The 17,005-nt window shown below is 40.8% G+C and overlaps 1 protein-coding gene across 1 annotated transcript; it reads left to right on the top strand.

Moving 5' to 3' along the window:
- The first annotated feature begins 220 nt into the window (after positions 1 to 220).
- On the top strand, positions 221 to 15,112 carry LOC136435483 (26S proteasome non-ATPase regulatory subunit 6-like). Its single transcript, XM_066429027.1, has 9 exons — positions 221 to 406; positions 1,823 to 2,028; positions 3,109 to 3,254; positions 4,061 to 4,280; positions 4,814 to 4,922; positions 6,246 to 6,414; positions 6,770 to 6,847; positions 14,368 to 14,395; positions 14,810 to 15,112. The coding sequence occupies exons 1-9, from the start codon at positions 262 to 264 to the stop codon at positions 14,876 to 14,878; spliced, it is 1,170 nt and encodes a 389-aa protein (XP_066285124.1). The 5' UTR covers positions 221 to 261; the 3' UTR covers positions 14,879 to 15,112.
- The last annotated feature ends 1,893 nt before the right edge of the window (positions 15,113 to 17,005 follow it).

Here is a 17,005-nt window from a genome sequence, read left to right on the forward strand (position 1 = left end):
TAGTTCTTTTCAATAGCTAATGCAGATTGTCTGAGAAAGGCACAACATATCACAGTTACTCGATCAAATATTACGTTAACAGTCAGGTAGAACCTATGAAAGCATAGCTACAACGACGATGAAATGACTGACAGGAAGCTGTAATGTACAGTGTAGAAGCGCCCTCTTGTAGAGAAGGACTATTATTGCAATACAACACGCGAGAACTTGCTTGTATTCTCGCGAGAGTTCCTGCGAGAGTTTGAGTACACAGCAAAAATCATGCCTGTCGAAAATTTAGAAGAAGAGGGTTTGCCTAAAAACCCCAATCTTTATCTTTCTCAGTGGAAATTTTACCTTTCCCTGGAAGAACACAAGAATGATAAGGCTGTTAAGAAACAACTTGTGGACGCCATCATCGAAAACAGTGAGTATAGTGGAAAAAGGGACAGTTTGACTACCGGTGTGGGGAGGGGGGCAACTCCTGTTTTGTTTAGTCATGTACGAAATACGATGGATAGATTGCCGTTTTATGTCTCAGTTTTACATGGTACTAACAACTTTTGACATTTACTTGGTCTTCTAAGCTCTAAATAGTAACTAAACCGAAGAAATGTTGCCAAGTCTGGTAATATAGTCGCATCGTTGACCAAAATATTTGGTTACTAGTAGAAAGATGCAGAAAACATGAAAATCTGAATAAATCCGAATTTTTCGAAAAGGAAGTTATTTGGTTTGAAAATTCAATGTTTCCTATTTTCCCAATTCTGAAATTTGAGTATTTTTTGGCGAATTATGTTTCAAATTTGTTAAAGAAAGTATCAAGTAAAAATAGGACCACCTAAAATTGCAGCCCACCAGATGCCATCTTCCAGTAATTTCAAATTCACAAGCTGATGATATTTTTGTGATGTCCAATCTTCCAACCTCTAATATAAGATCCCAAACAGGTTTACTTCATTGTGTCACTCTACAGTCATTCCCCTTGACTCAGATACCAGCAGGCCACCCTACAGCAGAACAATATATGATGTACAGGATTGTTTCACCACGTAAAAGAACCCAACACACTTATCGAGAAAAGTATGGGTGACCCAGTGCTTGGTCAAAAACGTGAGCCGAAGCATTGCACTTCGTGAGCCGAAGCATTGCACGAGTACAAGCTAACAAAAAAGCATCTGACTGCTTTACTCACTTTACTTTTCATAGACATATGTGTCACACCCATGTTTCCCTTCCCTAGACTATAGGGAGAAAAGGTTTCTAGATGCCCCCCCCCCCTCGTTCCCATTAAGACTCTAACCCTAATTCTAACCCTAAACTCGGCCCAATCACTAACTATAGACTACAAAAATACAAACAGCTTAGAGATCAATCGTACAGGTGACGACGGTGGGAAACGACAATAGAAAGAATTGTCTGGAGAAAGACGGATAATGTTTTGCTGTGTTTCCAGGGTTTCTTCATCTTGACAAATTGCAAGGCAATTTTGAATTTTTCGGGGGTGTCCCTGTGGTGTAGTGGTCTGTGCTTCTGTCACTTACCACATCTGGTTCAAATTATGAGAAGCCAGAAGGCCCGAGTTCACGCCCAGGTGGGACTCGTCTGGATAAGAGGCGCATCGAGTCCTACCAAAGACTTAATAAAAATGGTACATACTTTCTGAAACGGTATGGAAGTTAAACACACTCCACTGCCAGTGGACTAGCCCCCTGCTGCAGTGATTGCACCACAGTGTGGCCCAGGGCTATGAAACGGAGATAGGCTCTGCCCTATACACTTTATGGTGTGGGAGGATTTGAACTTTTAACTAACTATTGAATTTTTCCCCTCCTCCCTGCAGACATGGCCCCGTTCTACTATGAGACGTGTGAGGAGCTGGGCTGGCCAGTGGACACGGCCTTACACAGCAGGATGAAGAAGGCCAACGAACAGGAGCTGAAGAGACTGGACGACGTTCTGGCCGACGCCGAGGCCAACCTGGGCGAGTCTGAGATCAAGGACGCCCTGCTGGCCAAGGCTGAGTACCTGTGTAAGATTGGTGACAAGGTGAGACTGGCGTTACAGTTTATGACCATTCCGTCAACCTTGACAGGCAAAATCGGTGGGTTAAGACTTAAAATATAGAAATATTCAAGTCTTGATAATGAACAATGGCGTCGCGGTGGCGTAGTGGCAGGGTGTTTGGCCCCAGAACCCAGAGATACCGGGTTCGAACTCGGGGTTCCCTGATTTGTCCTGATGACGTTGTGCCCTTCGGAAAGGCACTTCACACTACTTTCCCCACTTTACTCAGGTGAAAATGACTACCAAGCTTCAGGTAGGGACGTCCCTCGGATAGGACGTTAAATGGAGGTCCCGTGTTTGAGGAGAGCCACACCTCAAGCATGTTAAAGAATCTCCCACACACTTATTGAAAAGAGTAGGGGTCCTTCCCGGTGTGTGTGGATCATATAAATCTGTCCGGATATGCAGCTTGTACGCTTCAGTACAAACCTGGTATGTTACGCCATGATGCGGTTTACCGGGTATGCAATACAAACAAAGAAATTAACAAATTTATGAAGGAAATTTGTACATGAATGATGATGGAAATAAAATTAGCCTTTTTGGAATTTTCACATCTGATGATCAACAGGATGACGGAAAACATTTCCAGCCGGTTAGAGTCATGGTTGTGGCTTTACATACTATTAATGTTGCAGTCTTTTATGCACACATGTTCTTATGTATTAATTTGTACCAAAAGCCACTGTTGTATGATACTGTCCTCTTTATGATTCTGTCTCTACTAGTAGTCGTCTACACTGTATTTCTGCATCCTGGATACATGTACATTTGTAGACTTGACCAGTAATACTAGTAAACCTTTGAGCTGCAGTACTTCCAACAAACACAAGGGGGCATTCTTACTCCATAACCAATCTTGACTTGACTTTTCTACACCATATTTCTGTGTCCTGGATACATTTGTAGACTTGACCAGTAAAACTAGTAAACCTTTGAGCTGCAGTACTTCCAACAAACACAAGGGGGCATTCTTGCTCCATAACCAATCTTGTAGAGCCCCTTAGCCCATGATCAGGTAGAACGCTAGTCATCAGTTTTGTCTTGACTTTTCTTGAGCAGGAGAACAGCCTGACAGCATTCCGTAAGACGTTTGAGAAGACGGTGGGGATGGGTAACCGCCTGGACGTCATCTTCTACCAGATCCGCATCGGTCTGTTCTACATGGACCATGACCTCATCACTAGGAACATAGACAAGGCCAAAAGGTTCGCACTATCCTCCAGTTTTCTTTTGTAGCTTCAAGAGGAGTAGCCTATGTATGTAGTCTTATTTACCACTTTTGTATCTTTTTAATGTTTGAAAAGAGGAGACAAATGTACTAAACAGTGTTAGTAAATGTCACTACCATGAAGATTTCAGCATTATTTTTTTTATTTCAATTTTTGGGGCCATAATATTGCTTTGGTTGCCTTTGAAGGAGTCCTAAACTCCAGAAGGGAGTGTTATTTTCCACTAGATAATGTATCAATGAATACATAACCAGTCGACCTTTTACAGAATTCCCCTTGTTATGAATTACACAAGGTGTGTTTTTTTAAAACCATATGATATATGAAACCCGTGCAGACCCTACCCATGTATTCCCTATGCGTAAACATACATCATTAATCATGGATATTTTCGGCATAAATGAGGGTGGTTAAGCACAAGAAGAAGGTCAATTGTTAATAAGATATAAAAGAACACATAGCAAGACGAGTTTTTCTTAACCCCCATGACATTCTTTTTATAATCTAACTTTCAGGCCTTGTCAGGCTCACTGTATTAGGCCATAGGCTGAGGTTGTTTAAGTCAATCAATCAGAAAATAGAGGTTCGCCTGGGGAATTTGGTAGAATGCTTTTTTATGCGCACGGTACTAGTGGGTACTTTATCGTATACTGTAAAAGTATTCATTTTTACTTCCTAAAATTATTATCTATTGGAAAATAACTCCCCCCCCCCCTGGAGTTTAGGACTCCTTTAAGTCCCAACCAAAAACAAGGAATTTATGGTATTTTATTTCTGTCCAGTCTGATTGAGCAAGGCGGAGACTGGGACCGGAGAAACCGTCTGAAGGTGTACCAGGGTCTGTACTGTATGTCCATCCGGGACTTTAAGAAAGCGGCCGAACTGTTCCTGGACACCGTGTCCACCTTCACCTCCTACGAACTGATGGGGTACAAGGAGTTCGTCACCTACACCGTCATGATCAGTATGATCGCACTGGACAGGCCACAGCTCAGAGAAAAGGTGAGGTGGACGTACCAACTACTAAGTACCTGATACTAGTTCAGAGAAGAACAAGAAGTAGTCATGCCTTCAAGTACCACAATTGTCAACCTGGGATTGATATGTCTATAGTGGTCACTCAAGGGACTGGGCCAATTTGGCAACAACGGTCAGGTGGCCACTATAGAGAAAAGGTTGATTCAACCACAAGAAATAAGTGACACAAGGCTTTAGATTTAAGTTTATACTGAGATACAGAGCATCTATTCACATACACGCTGCACATGTGTTTAACACATGTTAACAGTTTATAACATTTACAGTTCAGTTTTTGGTTGCTCATTTTTGTTATATAATAAGAAGTAAAGAAATATTGCAATGACTATGCCACTTATGACTACACAAACACATTAACTGTAAGTGGGCTTCATTTTAGTTGACATGGAATTCAGTTGACCTAGCCTTACTTACTGTAGAAGTAAATATTAGATTTGTTTGCTCGCATAAGTTGTTTTGAATGAAAAATTTACAGCCCAATTCTTATTGTTTTCCAGGTGATTAAGGGTGCAGAGATCTTAGAGGTGCTGCATGGTCTACCTCAGCTGAGGGAGTACCTCTTCTCTCTGTACGACTGTCACTACGGCAGCTTCTTCAAGGCTCTGGGTAAGAATCTATGCATCTTAGACTACTGTATGTCTTGGTATAATTACTATATATTATATAACTTCACCTTCCAAACTATACCACTACATCTGGAAACAGAATTTTCGCATACACAGGTGCCAAATGTTTCAACCTCCTTCCTAATAACATAAGGCAGCTACAAAAGGTTAAGCAGTTTAAAATAGCAATGCTTAACAGACCTCTGACCTCCCACGAAACCTGACCTAGAAGGTTTTGTGGACTTTGAGTATTGGATTACGGCCTAGGACTGCTTGTTTTTGGACCTGTATATAATGTCATTTTGTTTAGTTTTCATTTTATACTTGATATATTTCATTATCATTGAAATATTTTCAGGTATGTTTATTTCCTTCCGTATGTGTTCAGTTGAGTTATTTTCTGTGACATTGTTACATGTAAATATTCCTTTGTTTCCCATTTGTTTAATTTCATGTGTTTCTGTGCCCCCTTGGGCTTATGGCTGAAGGAGCCACTCAGATGTTTAAAGATTAAATAAATAAATGAATGAATATGACGTGATTTTCATACCAACTGTCAATTTTGAAACTTTGTTATGTTCGCGGTTTTCATGGTGACTTCTCCACCGCAGATTCACAACACCACAAATAGCAGCGTGCATTTCCCACGCATCGCTACTCTACTACAGAATTGTTTCAACCACGAAATTAGAACATGGCAAAAACCTCTCTTTTCCTCCTACCGCAATATTAAAAAACTGCCCTAAAAGTACATGAATTTACAGTATTGTGTTTTCTTGCAATATAGATAACAGTTAGGTTTTCGTGCAGAATACAAATTATCACTTTGTAAGAAAGCAGCGTTTTTGTTTTCTGATATGTTGTGAAAACTACAGTGAAATAATTCTGATATGAAGTGTCAGTTGTGTCCTAAATTGCTGTGAATTGAAATTATTGTAGTCTGTGTGGCATAGTGGCAGAGCATCCGGCCATGAACCAATGAGACCAATGTTCAATCCTCAGGGGTGTACCCAGACATGTTCGGACATGCACCCAGACGTTGTGCCCTTGGGAAAGGCTTAACGCATATCCCATGTCCTAAGCCCTACAGTAGGGTTTGGGTTGGCGTTAGGAAGGGCATCCAGCCGTAAAAACTCTTGCTACAAAAAAAGACTTGCACTTGATGAGGAGTCCACAGGCTCCCCCATATGATGGGGAATAAAAGACATTAGATTAGATAGAGAGAGAGAGACTTAGAGGAAGCCAGCCCTTTTTTTGTCTGAAGGATGTTGTATGCACATTGTATGCACACATGTTTCATTCTGCTGCCCCCCTCCCCCTTCAGGCTGGGTGGAAGAGAAGATCAAGGTCGACCACTGGTTACACCTGCACTACCGGTACTACGTGCGCGAGATGCGTATCATGGCGTACTCCCAGCTACTGGAGTCGTACCGTAGCCTGACCCTACAGTACATGGCGACAGCGTTCGGCGTGACGGTTGAATTCGTAGACCAGTAAGTATGACTTGTTCCCTCACAGACTAGTTTTTAAAACGTAAGTGTTCTGTTGTCCTAACTTGTATTTAGGTGGGTAAAGGATTGGGGAGTTGTTATTCTTAAAGGTTAATGAATAGCCTGAATTAATTTTTGTACCTTTTTTTCTTTCTATTTTTCGTCTATTGCATGGTGTGTAACTGTTATTTTGCTGTGGATTTCACCACTTTTTTTATGTTGATGATCAGTTATGAAAATATCTTAGCTACCGTATCTTGAACTCTGCAAGAAAATTTTTATTTGTGCTAGAAAGCATTTCCGAAGTTAGGTTTTTGATTATTTTAGATTATGTTAAAAGCTCTTTTGTTTGTTCCAGGGAGCTATCCCGATTCATAGCAGCCGGTCGCCTGCACTGCAAGATAGACAAAGTAGGGGGCATCGTTGAGACAAATAGGTATGTATATCCTCATCTTTTAGGCACCTTAATGGTTCATTCATTTCACATCTCTTTGTGTCACCACAATGATTTTTTTCTATCCAACACTCTAAGTCTGTCATTTCTAATACTTGTTATGTCACTCTTAAAGGCAACCAAAGCAATATTAGGACCAAAAATGGAAATAAAAAAAATGCTGAAATCTTTATGGTAGTGACATTTACTGACATTGTTTAGCACATTTGCCTAATAACTTCATACTTTTAGGATTTTAAAACCACGCAAAATCGTGCCGTACGATGATCCCCTTAATTTCACGAGCCTACAAAAACTCCGGCCACGATTTTTAGTGAGTTCTCACATCACAAGGACGTCGTATTTTTGCATCATGGACGTCGCTATACATTGTGATAGTGTTGTTTAAACTAATCATGTATAGAAATGACTAAATAAATTGACTTTCAAAATCCAATTTTTCGGACCCTAATATTGCTTTGGTTTCCTTTAAAAAGCATGTCTATATAGAATCCTTAAGCAAGGAGTACATACATATATATTGAAAGCTCCTTGTCTTAAGCAAGTTTGCATCACTAGCCTGTGTGTTGTTATGCTGACAATAATCCAATTTTGCTAATAAAGGATGTAAACAATAGATGTTGAGAGTAATAAGATGACATGGCCAGGTGGGTACAGGACATGCCATATTGCACATGGACAGTACACAGCTTACAGGTGATGATAATGTGTTAATGTGTCCCAAACCCGTCCCTCTAATGTGTTCAACTTGATTAAGTGTAATAATACTATAGATCGTGAAACGTTTTCTGTGTTTCATGTTTTTGCAGTGATCTCTCCATCGGGAATATGTGTTTTTCAATGTTTGGCTACTGTACAGTACCAGCAATGAATTGTTTGAACCGCGAACTTAAAACACTGCAAAAACCTCCTTTTCCCTTCTATGGATAAAAGAAATTCCCACAAAAATAAATGAATGTACAGTACTTCAACAGAGATTGTTGATAGATTAATGTGGGTTGGAAAAAAATCTGAGGCATTTTGGGTTGGAATAAATTTCAGACAGATATTATTTCACAGAGTTTGAAGTTTTTGTTTTCATAAAGGTTTATTTACTAGCAACATTTCTATGCCCATGTCTACAGTGTCCACCCTACTATCTAACTGAAAGTGTAATAGACTGGAAACCAGTCTCATTTTTGTGTGTGCAGAAAAAAACAGCCCAAACATGTCTGCAACCCAGGCTAAAAGTAACAGTCAACAACTTTTTTGAAAGCTTTGACTTCTTACAGAAGATATTGTGTGAACGAAACTCAACACCTTGCAAACGGAAACAGAATTGAAGGTTTATTTATAACCTGTGACATCTGGGAGCCATATTATTACAGGGATAATTATGAAAAGCATCTGTCGACGCCAGGCTAAGCATGTTGTTACTTTAGGTACGACAGAGGTGTTATAATGGGTGCAGGATTAGGGTTAAAAGCCAGGTGATGACATTGCATAATAAAGGTAATTTTTGCAAGAGCACTTATGGAAATGCCTTGACATGCCATAGAATTCCAGCACATACAACTACATACCTGGTCCTTTACAATTCAACCAGCCGAGACAAAAATGGAAAGTGAAAAAAACGAAAAGTGGAACGCTGTTATCCTTTTCAAATCTCCCCGCAAAACACTGCCTGTCTTTGTACAAAAGTCTCCCAGATTTACTTATTGATACAAGGTATCGCACTTGTTTATATCGTTCTAAACTTGAGTCAGACCTCAATTCTTACAGCTAAAGAAAAAAAAGTAAAACTCTTAAAACCCCAAAAGAATGGGAATCGCTGAAGGACTGTTGAGTACTAGAATTTCATTTGTGCGAACTTTAATTTTGTTATTGTTACACGATGCACAATGTTAAAGTATGATTCGCAAGACAACAAAACACAGCATAAATTTTTCTATTGATTTCAAACTCATTGAGTGATTTGTCAATTTTTTTGTCTTTCAATGGTTGCTTAGCGGCCGCAACCTCAAGTAGAAAGATGACTAAAACTATGCAGTACTGTAAATGCAGATATGTTCGCGGTTTTCGCGGGCAACCGTTTCACTGCGAACTTAAAACAACCGCGAACATTTTTGTCCAATACTGTAGCCGAATGTGACTTAAAAGCACTGCCGCGAACTTAAAACCACCACAAACACTCCATTTTCTTCCTACCGCGAAACGAAAACCATGTGAACTTAAATGCATTTACAGTAACAGAAAGGTCCCTAAAGCATGCCCAGGACCCAACATGTGCAGTCTGTGGTTTCCATGTGCTTCATTAAATGCCCATAGTCTGGAGAACCAGCTGCTGAACATGCGCCCATTGTCCAACAAATGGCTCCCTAAGTATTGTATCGCCCGGAACACTCCCCTTACCGCATTTGGTTCAACCCATTACCCCTTCCTGTGATATTTCCCTTTAAACTTTTACGAGCGTTTAATCGCGCTCGTATTCATTATCGTTTGGAGGGTGTATCTCGGGTGTTAATTTCTTTTAGATTGTGTTCTAACTCTAGATAAATTGCTCTGAAACAAAAGTGAAACAGTCTAACCACTCTATCCAGAGAGTTTCTGGGAGTCCATGTTCTAGCTTTAAACTCTTTAGTTAAACTCTGAACTTTTTGTTGGTTGTGTCTTTGTTGTTGGTACAATATCTGCATTGCAAAGCACCAGCTGCCTAATGTTAGAACATATAATGGCTATTGTATACCCAAATTATATTCTCAAGTGTAGTGTATTTAACAGTCATACTTTTTCCTCTAGCACCATTGTTTCATTGTCCCCAAGTGTTTTAGGGATAGCTACCTCCGCGGTTATTGAAAGTTTCCAGGGTCTATCTTTATGGATGATCTTTATTGTGAATTAATCGAGGGTCCTAAAATTAGACTGCAGGTATCTAGGTAAAAGGACCGGTCCTCAAGTTTTTTTAAAGGTAGAGTCATGGACTGAATGAGGACACATTATGTACAACATTATTTATCAGCAGCAATGTTATCCATATAGTATTCGTTTGCTTACACAATATCTCACATTTAGCATAACATAAAGTTTTAGAAATGAATTGAAGTAGGAATTGAGAATAACGTTTGACTGTTGGAAGATTGAAAACTTTAAAAGCTAGGAGATAAAACAGTTGTAACTGCTAGCTTTGTGAAATGGAATATTTTATTTTCAAACCAAATAATCAAGCTTTGTACTTTCAGAAAGCATAATAAAGCCATGTAAAAGGAAAAGAAGTTGGCTTCTTTAGATCAATTCTCAAGGAAGGACTAGTTGCATTATCCTCATTGACAGTACTAAGTTTTTTTATTGCCTTTATGGCAGGCCTACAGGCATGTGATAAGGATGTTATGATCCTTTACAAAGCGGCTCTCTCAATGGAACTGTCACTTAAGTCAATTGCCCACCTGTACCAGGTAAAAATGGGGTAACGGTAAGGTATCATTATGCACAGTTGTATTACAATGGCCTAGATGGGGAAAATTACTATGTTCACTGAAGGAACTCAAGTAAAGATTCAATAAGCTTTAATTTTAAAGTCAACACGACAGATGGCTGAGGGCCTGCTCTCTGAGTTTTAGTAGCAAATTATATGAAAACATCAGACTTTTGTCTCATAGACTCGCAATTAAGTCTAGTCAAAGAAGCAACCTCTTTTTGCCACCTTTACATCATTGTCTCCATGAAAAATGGAGAATTTGTTTTGGGCGTGTCTGTGTGTGTCTGTCTGTGTGTTTGTGTTTCCGGATTTTTATAGTCAGCATAACTCGACAAGAGCTTCTGGATGGAATATGATGATATTTGGTATGTGGGTAGGTGTTAGGAAGACAAATGTGAGGGTCAATTTTGGCCCTCCTGGTTTGTGACCTTGGTACTGCAGCAGAACTTCCTTTTTTTTAATCTTTTGACCTGGACATGTTCAGAAAGGACGCTGTAGCCTGTTCTCTAAGCAGAGGTTTCAGTCTAGACTCTAGAGGGCTAGGAGGGGGTGCGATTTTTCGCATAGTTTCAGTCTGGAAACTTAATTCAAGCCCACACCCAGACCAGTTTCACCTTTTGTGTGGCTTTTTCAATGGTAGGGCTCTAGGGCTTTTGCGTCCGTTTTATTTTTGCGTTTTTTTGTAGCCGTCACTCATTCAAATTCATGGAACTGCAAATGCGTCTCCCTTGTATGACTACTGTACCACAGAATTGTTTCAGTCAACAATTTATAACACAGTGAAAAACATTCTTTTCAACATGCCGCGAAATAAAACCACTGGGAAAGTAACTGAATTTATAGTACAAAGACATGTCTAGATCTTGGCTGTGTGCCATCTCCTACCTTCTTAAAGGCAACCAAAGCAATTTTAGTGCCCAAAAAAGGGAAATAGAATCTACAGTGTAGACCTTCCACCCGGCAGGGAGTAATGACTCTTCAGTACAGGACAGAGACCTGAGTGTTAGTAATGAGCCTCTTAGTGTGCCTAAAGTCATGCTGACAGTCTGGAGCTGTTGCACATGTAGTATGTGTGGATTTTAGCAAATTATATATAATCTAAGGGACCATGTCTGAATTCAGAACACCCAGTGTGGAGGGAGCTGTTGTACATGTAGTATGTGTGGAAAGCAGATTGCATATGATCTAAGGGACCATGTCAGAATTCAGAACATCCAGTGTGGAGCTGTTGTACATGTAGTATGTGTGGAAAGCAAATTGCATATGATCTAATTCTAAGGGACCATGTCAGAATTCAGAACATCTTTTTTTTAGTGTGGAGCTGTTTTACATGTTGTATGTGTGGAAAGCAAATTGGGGGTATGGGTCCTGAAAACAACCCTGATATTTGGGTAAATACTGTAACGGTTATCACAGTTCACCCAACAAGAAAGGGATCGTGTAATTCTAAGGCAGGGACTTGAGGTCTTTACGGCTCAAGTCTAAGTAGGGCCATGTAGCCAAAGGGCCTCTGAGATTTTCCATTGGGCCACCCAGATGTTCTAATTGAACCACATATGATCATAAGCAAACACTGTCCATTCTAACAGCCTCTAAATACTGTAAATGCAGAAATGTTTGCGGGGATTTAATTTCGCGGTAAGCAGAAAATGGAGCGTTCGTGGTGGTTTCGCGTTCGCGTTTGAAACAATAGTAGCGCTACAGTCACACAATGGAACGTCTTTTCGCGGTGTTCTTAAGTTCGCGGTGAAGAGTTCGCCGTGAAAACCGCGAACATAAAACCACCGCGAACATTTCTGCATTTACAGTAGTCTATCAGGGCATGTTGATAGGTTCAGTGTACAAAATTTACTACAAGTACAGATTCTGATTATAAGTAGCTTCAGCTTTGTCTGGCAAATCATTAATATAAGGAACAGCATCCATATTTGATTCTATGTAGAAAATTTCACATGCTCACTTATCCAGTTTTATGTCTATCATAATGATTTTTATTGTATGAAGAACTTTCGTCTTGAAAAACTGATGTGCTAGTAGCTAGACAGTAAGTAATCCCAGCTAGACAGTCTATAAATATAGTATAATCCCAATGTGAAAACATTGTACCTTTTGTTTCTTAATCCTTCCATTTGGCTCTCTAATATGCTTCTTTTCATTTTCATTGTTGCTTTTATTTTTCGCAAGTGTAGGAGTCCATATTTGACTATGGATATATAAATCTGCGGTGATGATTAAATGTCATCAGCAGATGTTGAAGATAGATTGTTATGTCAAGTTCAAGGGTCCTCGTTCAGAAAGTGCGTACGTCTTCTCGTTAACCTGGCAACTACGCTGGAAAGTTTCTTTCATGCGCTGTCAGCAGCATGACTTGGCTTACGTTAAAGATAGTACAATGCTCTTGTTAGCTTTCTGAAGATTAGAAGAATATGAAGGAATAGGCATGTGAGGAAGACTTGCTGCCTGCCTTGGTGCAAGTCTAGTTTACATGTTTCTTCCTTGTTGTCTACAACTCCCTGTAACTGAAAGGTGTGAAAAACTCCTCTATTTTAGGCTATTTGATCGCCTTGGCTTCCTTTTGTTTGCTGTATTTCTGTGACAGAGTTGTGATACAGCATGTTATCACAATTATATGTATCACAATTCATTTAACGTCTTGCCAAATCTTTCTACACTTCAGGACAGGTTAGTTGTGTCAGCTACGTACTTGTATAGATAATAAAAAGACTGTCCTTTGAGACTCTTTGCCCCCAAAATAATGCTGATTTAACCTAACATTATGAAGATCATGTAAACTTAAGTGTGAAAAACAGGATGATTTGAAAGTTTGTCTGCTAGCTATGTCTCAACTTGCAACCGTGCAGCCCTGTGTTGTTGTTCAGTTCAGTTCAACTTAAAGTACCCCCAGATGACTCCACAAGGTTGTGATAGCATTTTCACGGTCAAAGCGTCCTCTTCCTTTCCAAGGAATTTGCGGGATCGTAAAGGGACGAGGGATTGCTCAAAGTGTCGCTACACCATCCGGGCCAAATCCTGTTTGTGCATTTTGAAAAGACATTTTAGGTTCTCCCTGAGCGGGGAGAGCAATAAAAACCCCGCTCGTATCTCTGCAATCAGTGGGTATCACCGCCCTCCCATCAAGGTCCATTTACTAAATAATCACCTTGCGTCGCAGGCTGAGTGCGTCTCCCATCATGTAATAATCTCCCCCTTTATGTGAGCCGTGAAAATCACCATGTTCGGGCGCGGGGAGGGAAGCGTGGCCTGTTAGCATGATTGATGGTACGGTGGGGTCCGCGCTGTGATCATAATGATAAAGGCACAGGGTGCTGCATTGATATACATGGAGAGGCAGGTGCGGGGTGTAGGCCCTGCTCTGATGTCTACTGGTGCCTCATCACCAATGGATGTTTTAGGATGCACGGGTGACTCCCCAGGAAAGGTCAGCGATGGTTATCAGTCGGGATCTGCCGTAATTGTCCGGCACTTATGCGTGCAAAAGTCCCCAAGGCGGCTGGGAACAGTCTGTTCCACCTGTGTTGCCCACAATGATACAGCCAATTAGGCCCTTGTAAACACGTTCTTATCACGGGGAGAAACAATTTCCCCCTGCAATCTTCTTGTTATTCTAATTCTACTCCTGGTTGTGTTACACGGCTTGGGGCAGGAAGTCTTACAGAACGTGTGAGACAACTTCCGCGGAACCCCGTCAACTTTCCGTTCCAAGACACGACCCCTTAGAAGACATGACTCTTTAGGAGCCTCAGACACTAGTGTTTAGTAGCCCACCTGCTAAGACATTGTGATATACACGAGACATCTTCTAAAAGACTGAAGGGCAGATGACTACGGAGGACGGACACATGTTTTATTGCCCCTTAAATCACACTTCATCAAAAGCCGCTCTTAACGTCAACTTGCGGGCTCATTGGATTGTTTCCCACTTAAGTTTTAGTGCCCTAATGGGAGCGTACGTTTTTCTTGATGATGGGTAGTGCTTGGCTTCGGTTCAACTTTGACTGATGAGTGATTTTTCTTGCCTTTGTTTCAGACCTGACAGCAAGAATTGGCAGTACCAGGTAGGTCTCATATATCATACTGTTCCTAACGCATATTTGCCAGCTGACTCACTCGTGCCAGCCGTTACACAAGTCTCTTAGCTGTCTCCCGACGCCATTCTTCTTATAATCTTAATGTCCCGACTGCGTGAGACGGGGGAATAAGTTCTGCACGTCCCTCTTTTTACTGTCAGAAGTCCGGATTAATTACGAAACAGTAGATACATACAGAAGGACCCAGCAGAAAAATGTCAGCGAACAATGCCTGGCATTTGTGCAGACAAAAGAGGCTTCGAGATGAACCCCTCACCGGAATGCCCCCAGAGGCTGACAACCTGCCATGATGTTGACTTATTTATTGCGGGGACGGGCTTTGTCACTAGCTCATTTATCAGTCGGTCGCTGAGTCTCTTGTCTTCGCTTTTCTCGCTACAGGAGACCATCAAGAAGGGAGATCTGCTGCTGAACAGAGTCCAGAAGCTGAGTCGAGTCATCAACATCTGAGGAAGGGCTGGGGTCAGCCGGGGGACACGACACCGCCATAACCCCACTTACCCTCTGCTGATATGCATCTCTCTAGTTGGCTGAGTTTTGCTGGAAGGGCCGTGTATTTTACCTACATGTGTTCCCACACCACACCTATCTCACACATGTCATGTTAATCTGTATCGCCCCCGGGACGGCAACTGTTTTCGACTTGCCAATTGCCTGCGAGGTAGCAAACTGTTTCCTTCTGTCGATCAGACCTACCGTTCTCAACCATATGTCCCATATATTCACAGTTATCCCAGATGTCATAACAATTAGAATGTTTTTCTTACTTGGACAGTAATTAGATGATTAAGAAATACCAGCAACATGGTTAGAAATTAAACATCAAGTTTCATTAAATCCTTGTCATGGAAATTTTTTTTCTTATTTAGATTTGGATTACAAATAAACAGGATGAGCTTACTATCTGTAATACTACCGGGGTATCTACTATTATATAGCCGGTATAACCGCCCTTTGGCGTAACACACTAGCTAATAGCAAACTACTTACAGTATGATGTTTCAATACGTCTTTATCCTCTTTTATCAGCTTTTATCATTATCATTTGCACAGATTTTTAAGGCTTTTTCCGGGTAAATGAGGTACACAAACAATCTGTTTCAAATGAAATGTGAAGAAAAAAGCTAATCAACCATACACAGGTTTCATCTAACAAAGAAGGCAAATGGAAAACATTTATAAACAGGTTGACTGTTCACCATGACAAAAGACAATGTGTCTTCGATACATCTGCTCGAAGATTGACCTTTCAAAATGGTCAGTTTCTGTGGCCGTAGAACTAAGGCACAACGTACCTGTTGGAGGGTATTATGGGATATTCTGACAAAGCAAGTAGGGTGCAGTCTTGTTTCCTCACAAGTTGTGCCTGTGACAAACAATGACAGGTTTTTGTGTATATTTGCATTTAAGTTACAGAGACTTGAAATGACAATGTTCTCCATACTGTACCTGGATCATAGAAGTGTGGCAATTTCATGGGTTACAACTTAACCTGACAAATCGTGCTCCTAGCGGCCAGCCGGTCCTGTAACCGCCATCCCCCTAGTTGGAGTCAGTAACCTCCGGCCGAGTACAACCTATGTCATGAAAATGGGGACAGCCAACCAGGGGCCTAGGTTAGGATGTCCCGAATTTCCTCTTCTAGCATCTTTTAGGGAGGTTGGTGTGTTTTCTAACCTAGTTAATCAGGTGGTCAAGTATCTCAAGGTCATGTGAACCCCCAAAATATGTCTTCAAATTAAGTCAGTCCAGTATGGCATCATCACAGGTCAAAGGTAAAAAAATTGCCAAACCCTGCATTTGATGCCATGATGATAATTTGTCTTCAGATGATCCTGTGATACTCAAACATGTTAAGTTTACCCACTGACCTCCCTGAATCACTCTAAAGGAGGAAATTGGTGACAACCTACAACCGCTTTTCTCCAAGCAGAGGTTCTGGTCAAGAGAAATGTTAAAAATTGCTGCCACTCCTAGCTCTCTGGACCAAAGCCTGTGCTTGTAGAATACCACTGCTTGGCTGTTGCCATTTTGATGACATAGTTGTACCCTAAGATCCTGTCCCTGAAAAAATTGAGACCACTTTGCTTAAAACTTGAACAAAGATGCAGAAGGCAAACAAGGAGATTATCAGTCTTTTGACAAAATGTGAAAACTACACACAACAAATGAGTTTGCTACTATGGGGAGCTTTCGAGATGAACTATTTATCAACCCGGTAAAGTCAGATCTCGTCTTGGAGTTCGCTTGTCACGTGAAAGTCCTGATGCTAAGTACCAGTTTGTGCTGCTCGCAGTCTACAGCTAACCAACAAATAACATAATGTGCATACACAAGACTCTGAGTGATTAGCCTGGCTGGTGGAAAGGTCCTGGTGGACGAGGATGGTGGATTACTTGTATCAATCAATCAATAATCAGTGGCAAAATCAAACAACTGGACACCATTTAATCCTATGGTACCTTTAATAGTTTTTAGCAATGTGTTAGCAGGCTAGTACAGGAGTTGTTGTCTTGTATTTACATTAGAATTCATCATGGTATCCGATGGATTCTTGTTAATGTTGCATCAGAATTT

Source organism: Branchiostoma lanceolatum, chromosome 5 (assembly GCF_035083965.1).
Source record: "Branchiostoma lanceolatum isolate klBraLanc5 chromosome 5, klBraLanc5.hap2, whole genome shotgun sequence".
NCBI classification, from domain to species: Eukaryota; Metazoa; Chordata; class Leptocardii; order Amphioxiformes; family Branchiostomatidae; genus Branchiostoma; species Branchiostoma lanceolatum.

Bases quoted from the DNA above. Each gene is read 5' to 3' on its own strand.
- LOC136435483 (XM_066429027.1), top strand. From the start codon at position 262: ATGCCTGTCGAAAATTTAGAAGAAGAGGGTTTGCCTAAAAACCCCAAT. The intron at 407-1,822 runs GTGAGTATAGTG...TCCTCCCTGCAG, and splicing joins GGACGCCATCATCGAAAACA to ACATGGCCCCGTTCTACTAT. The intron at 4,923-6,245 runs GTAAGAATCTAT...CTCCCCCTTCAG, and splicing joins CAGCTTCTTCAAGGCTCTGG to GCTGGGTGGAAGAGAAGATC.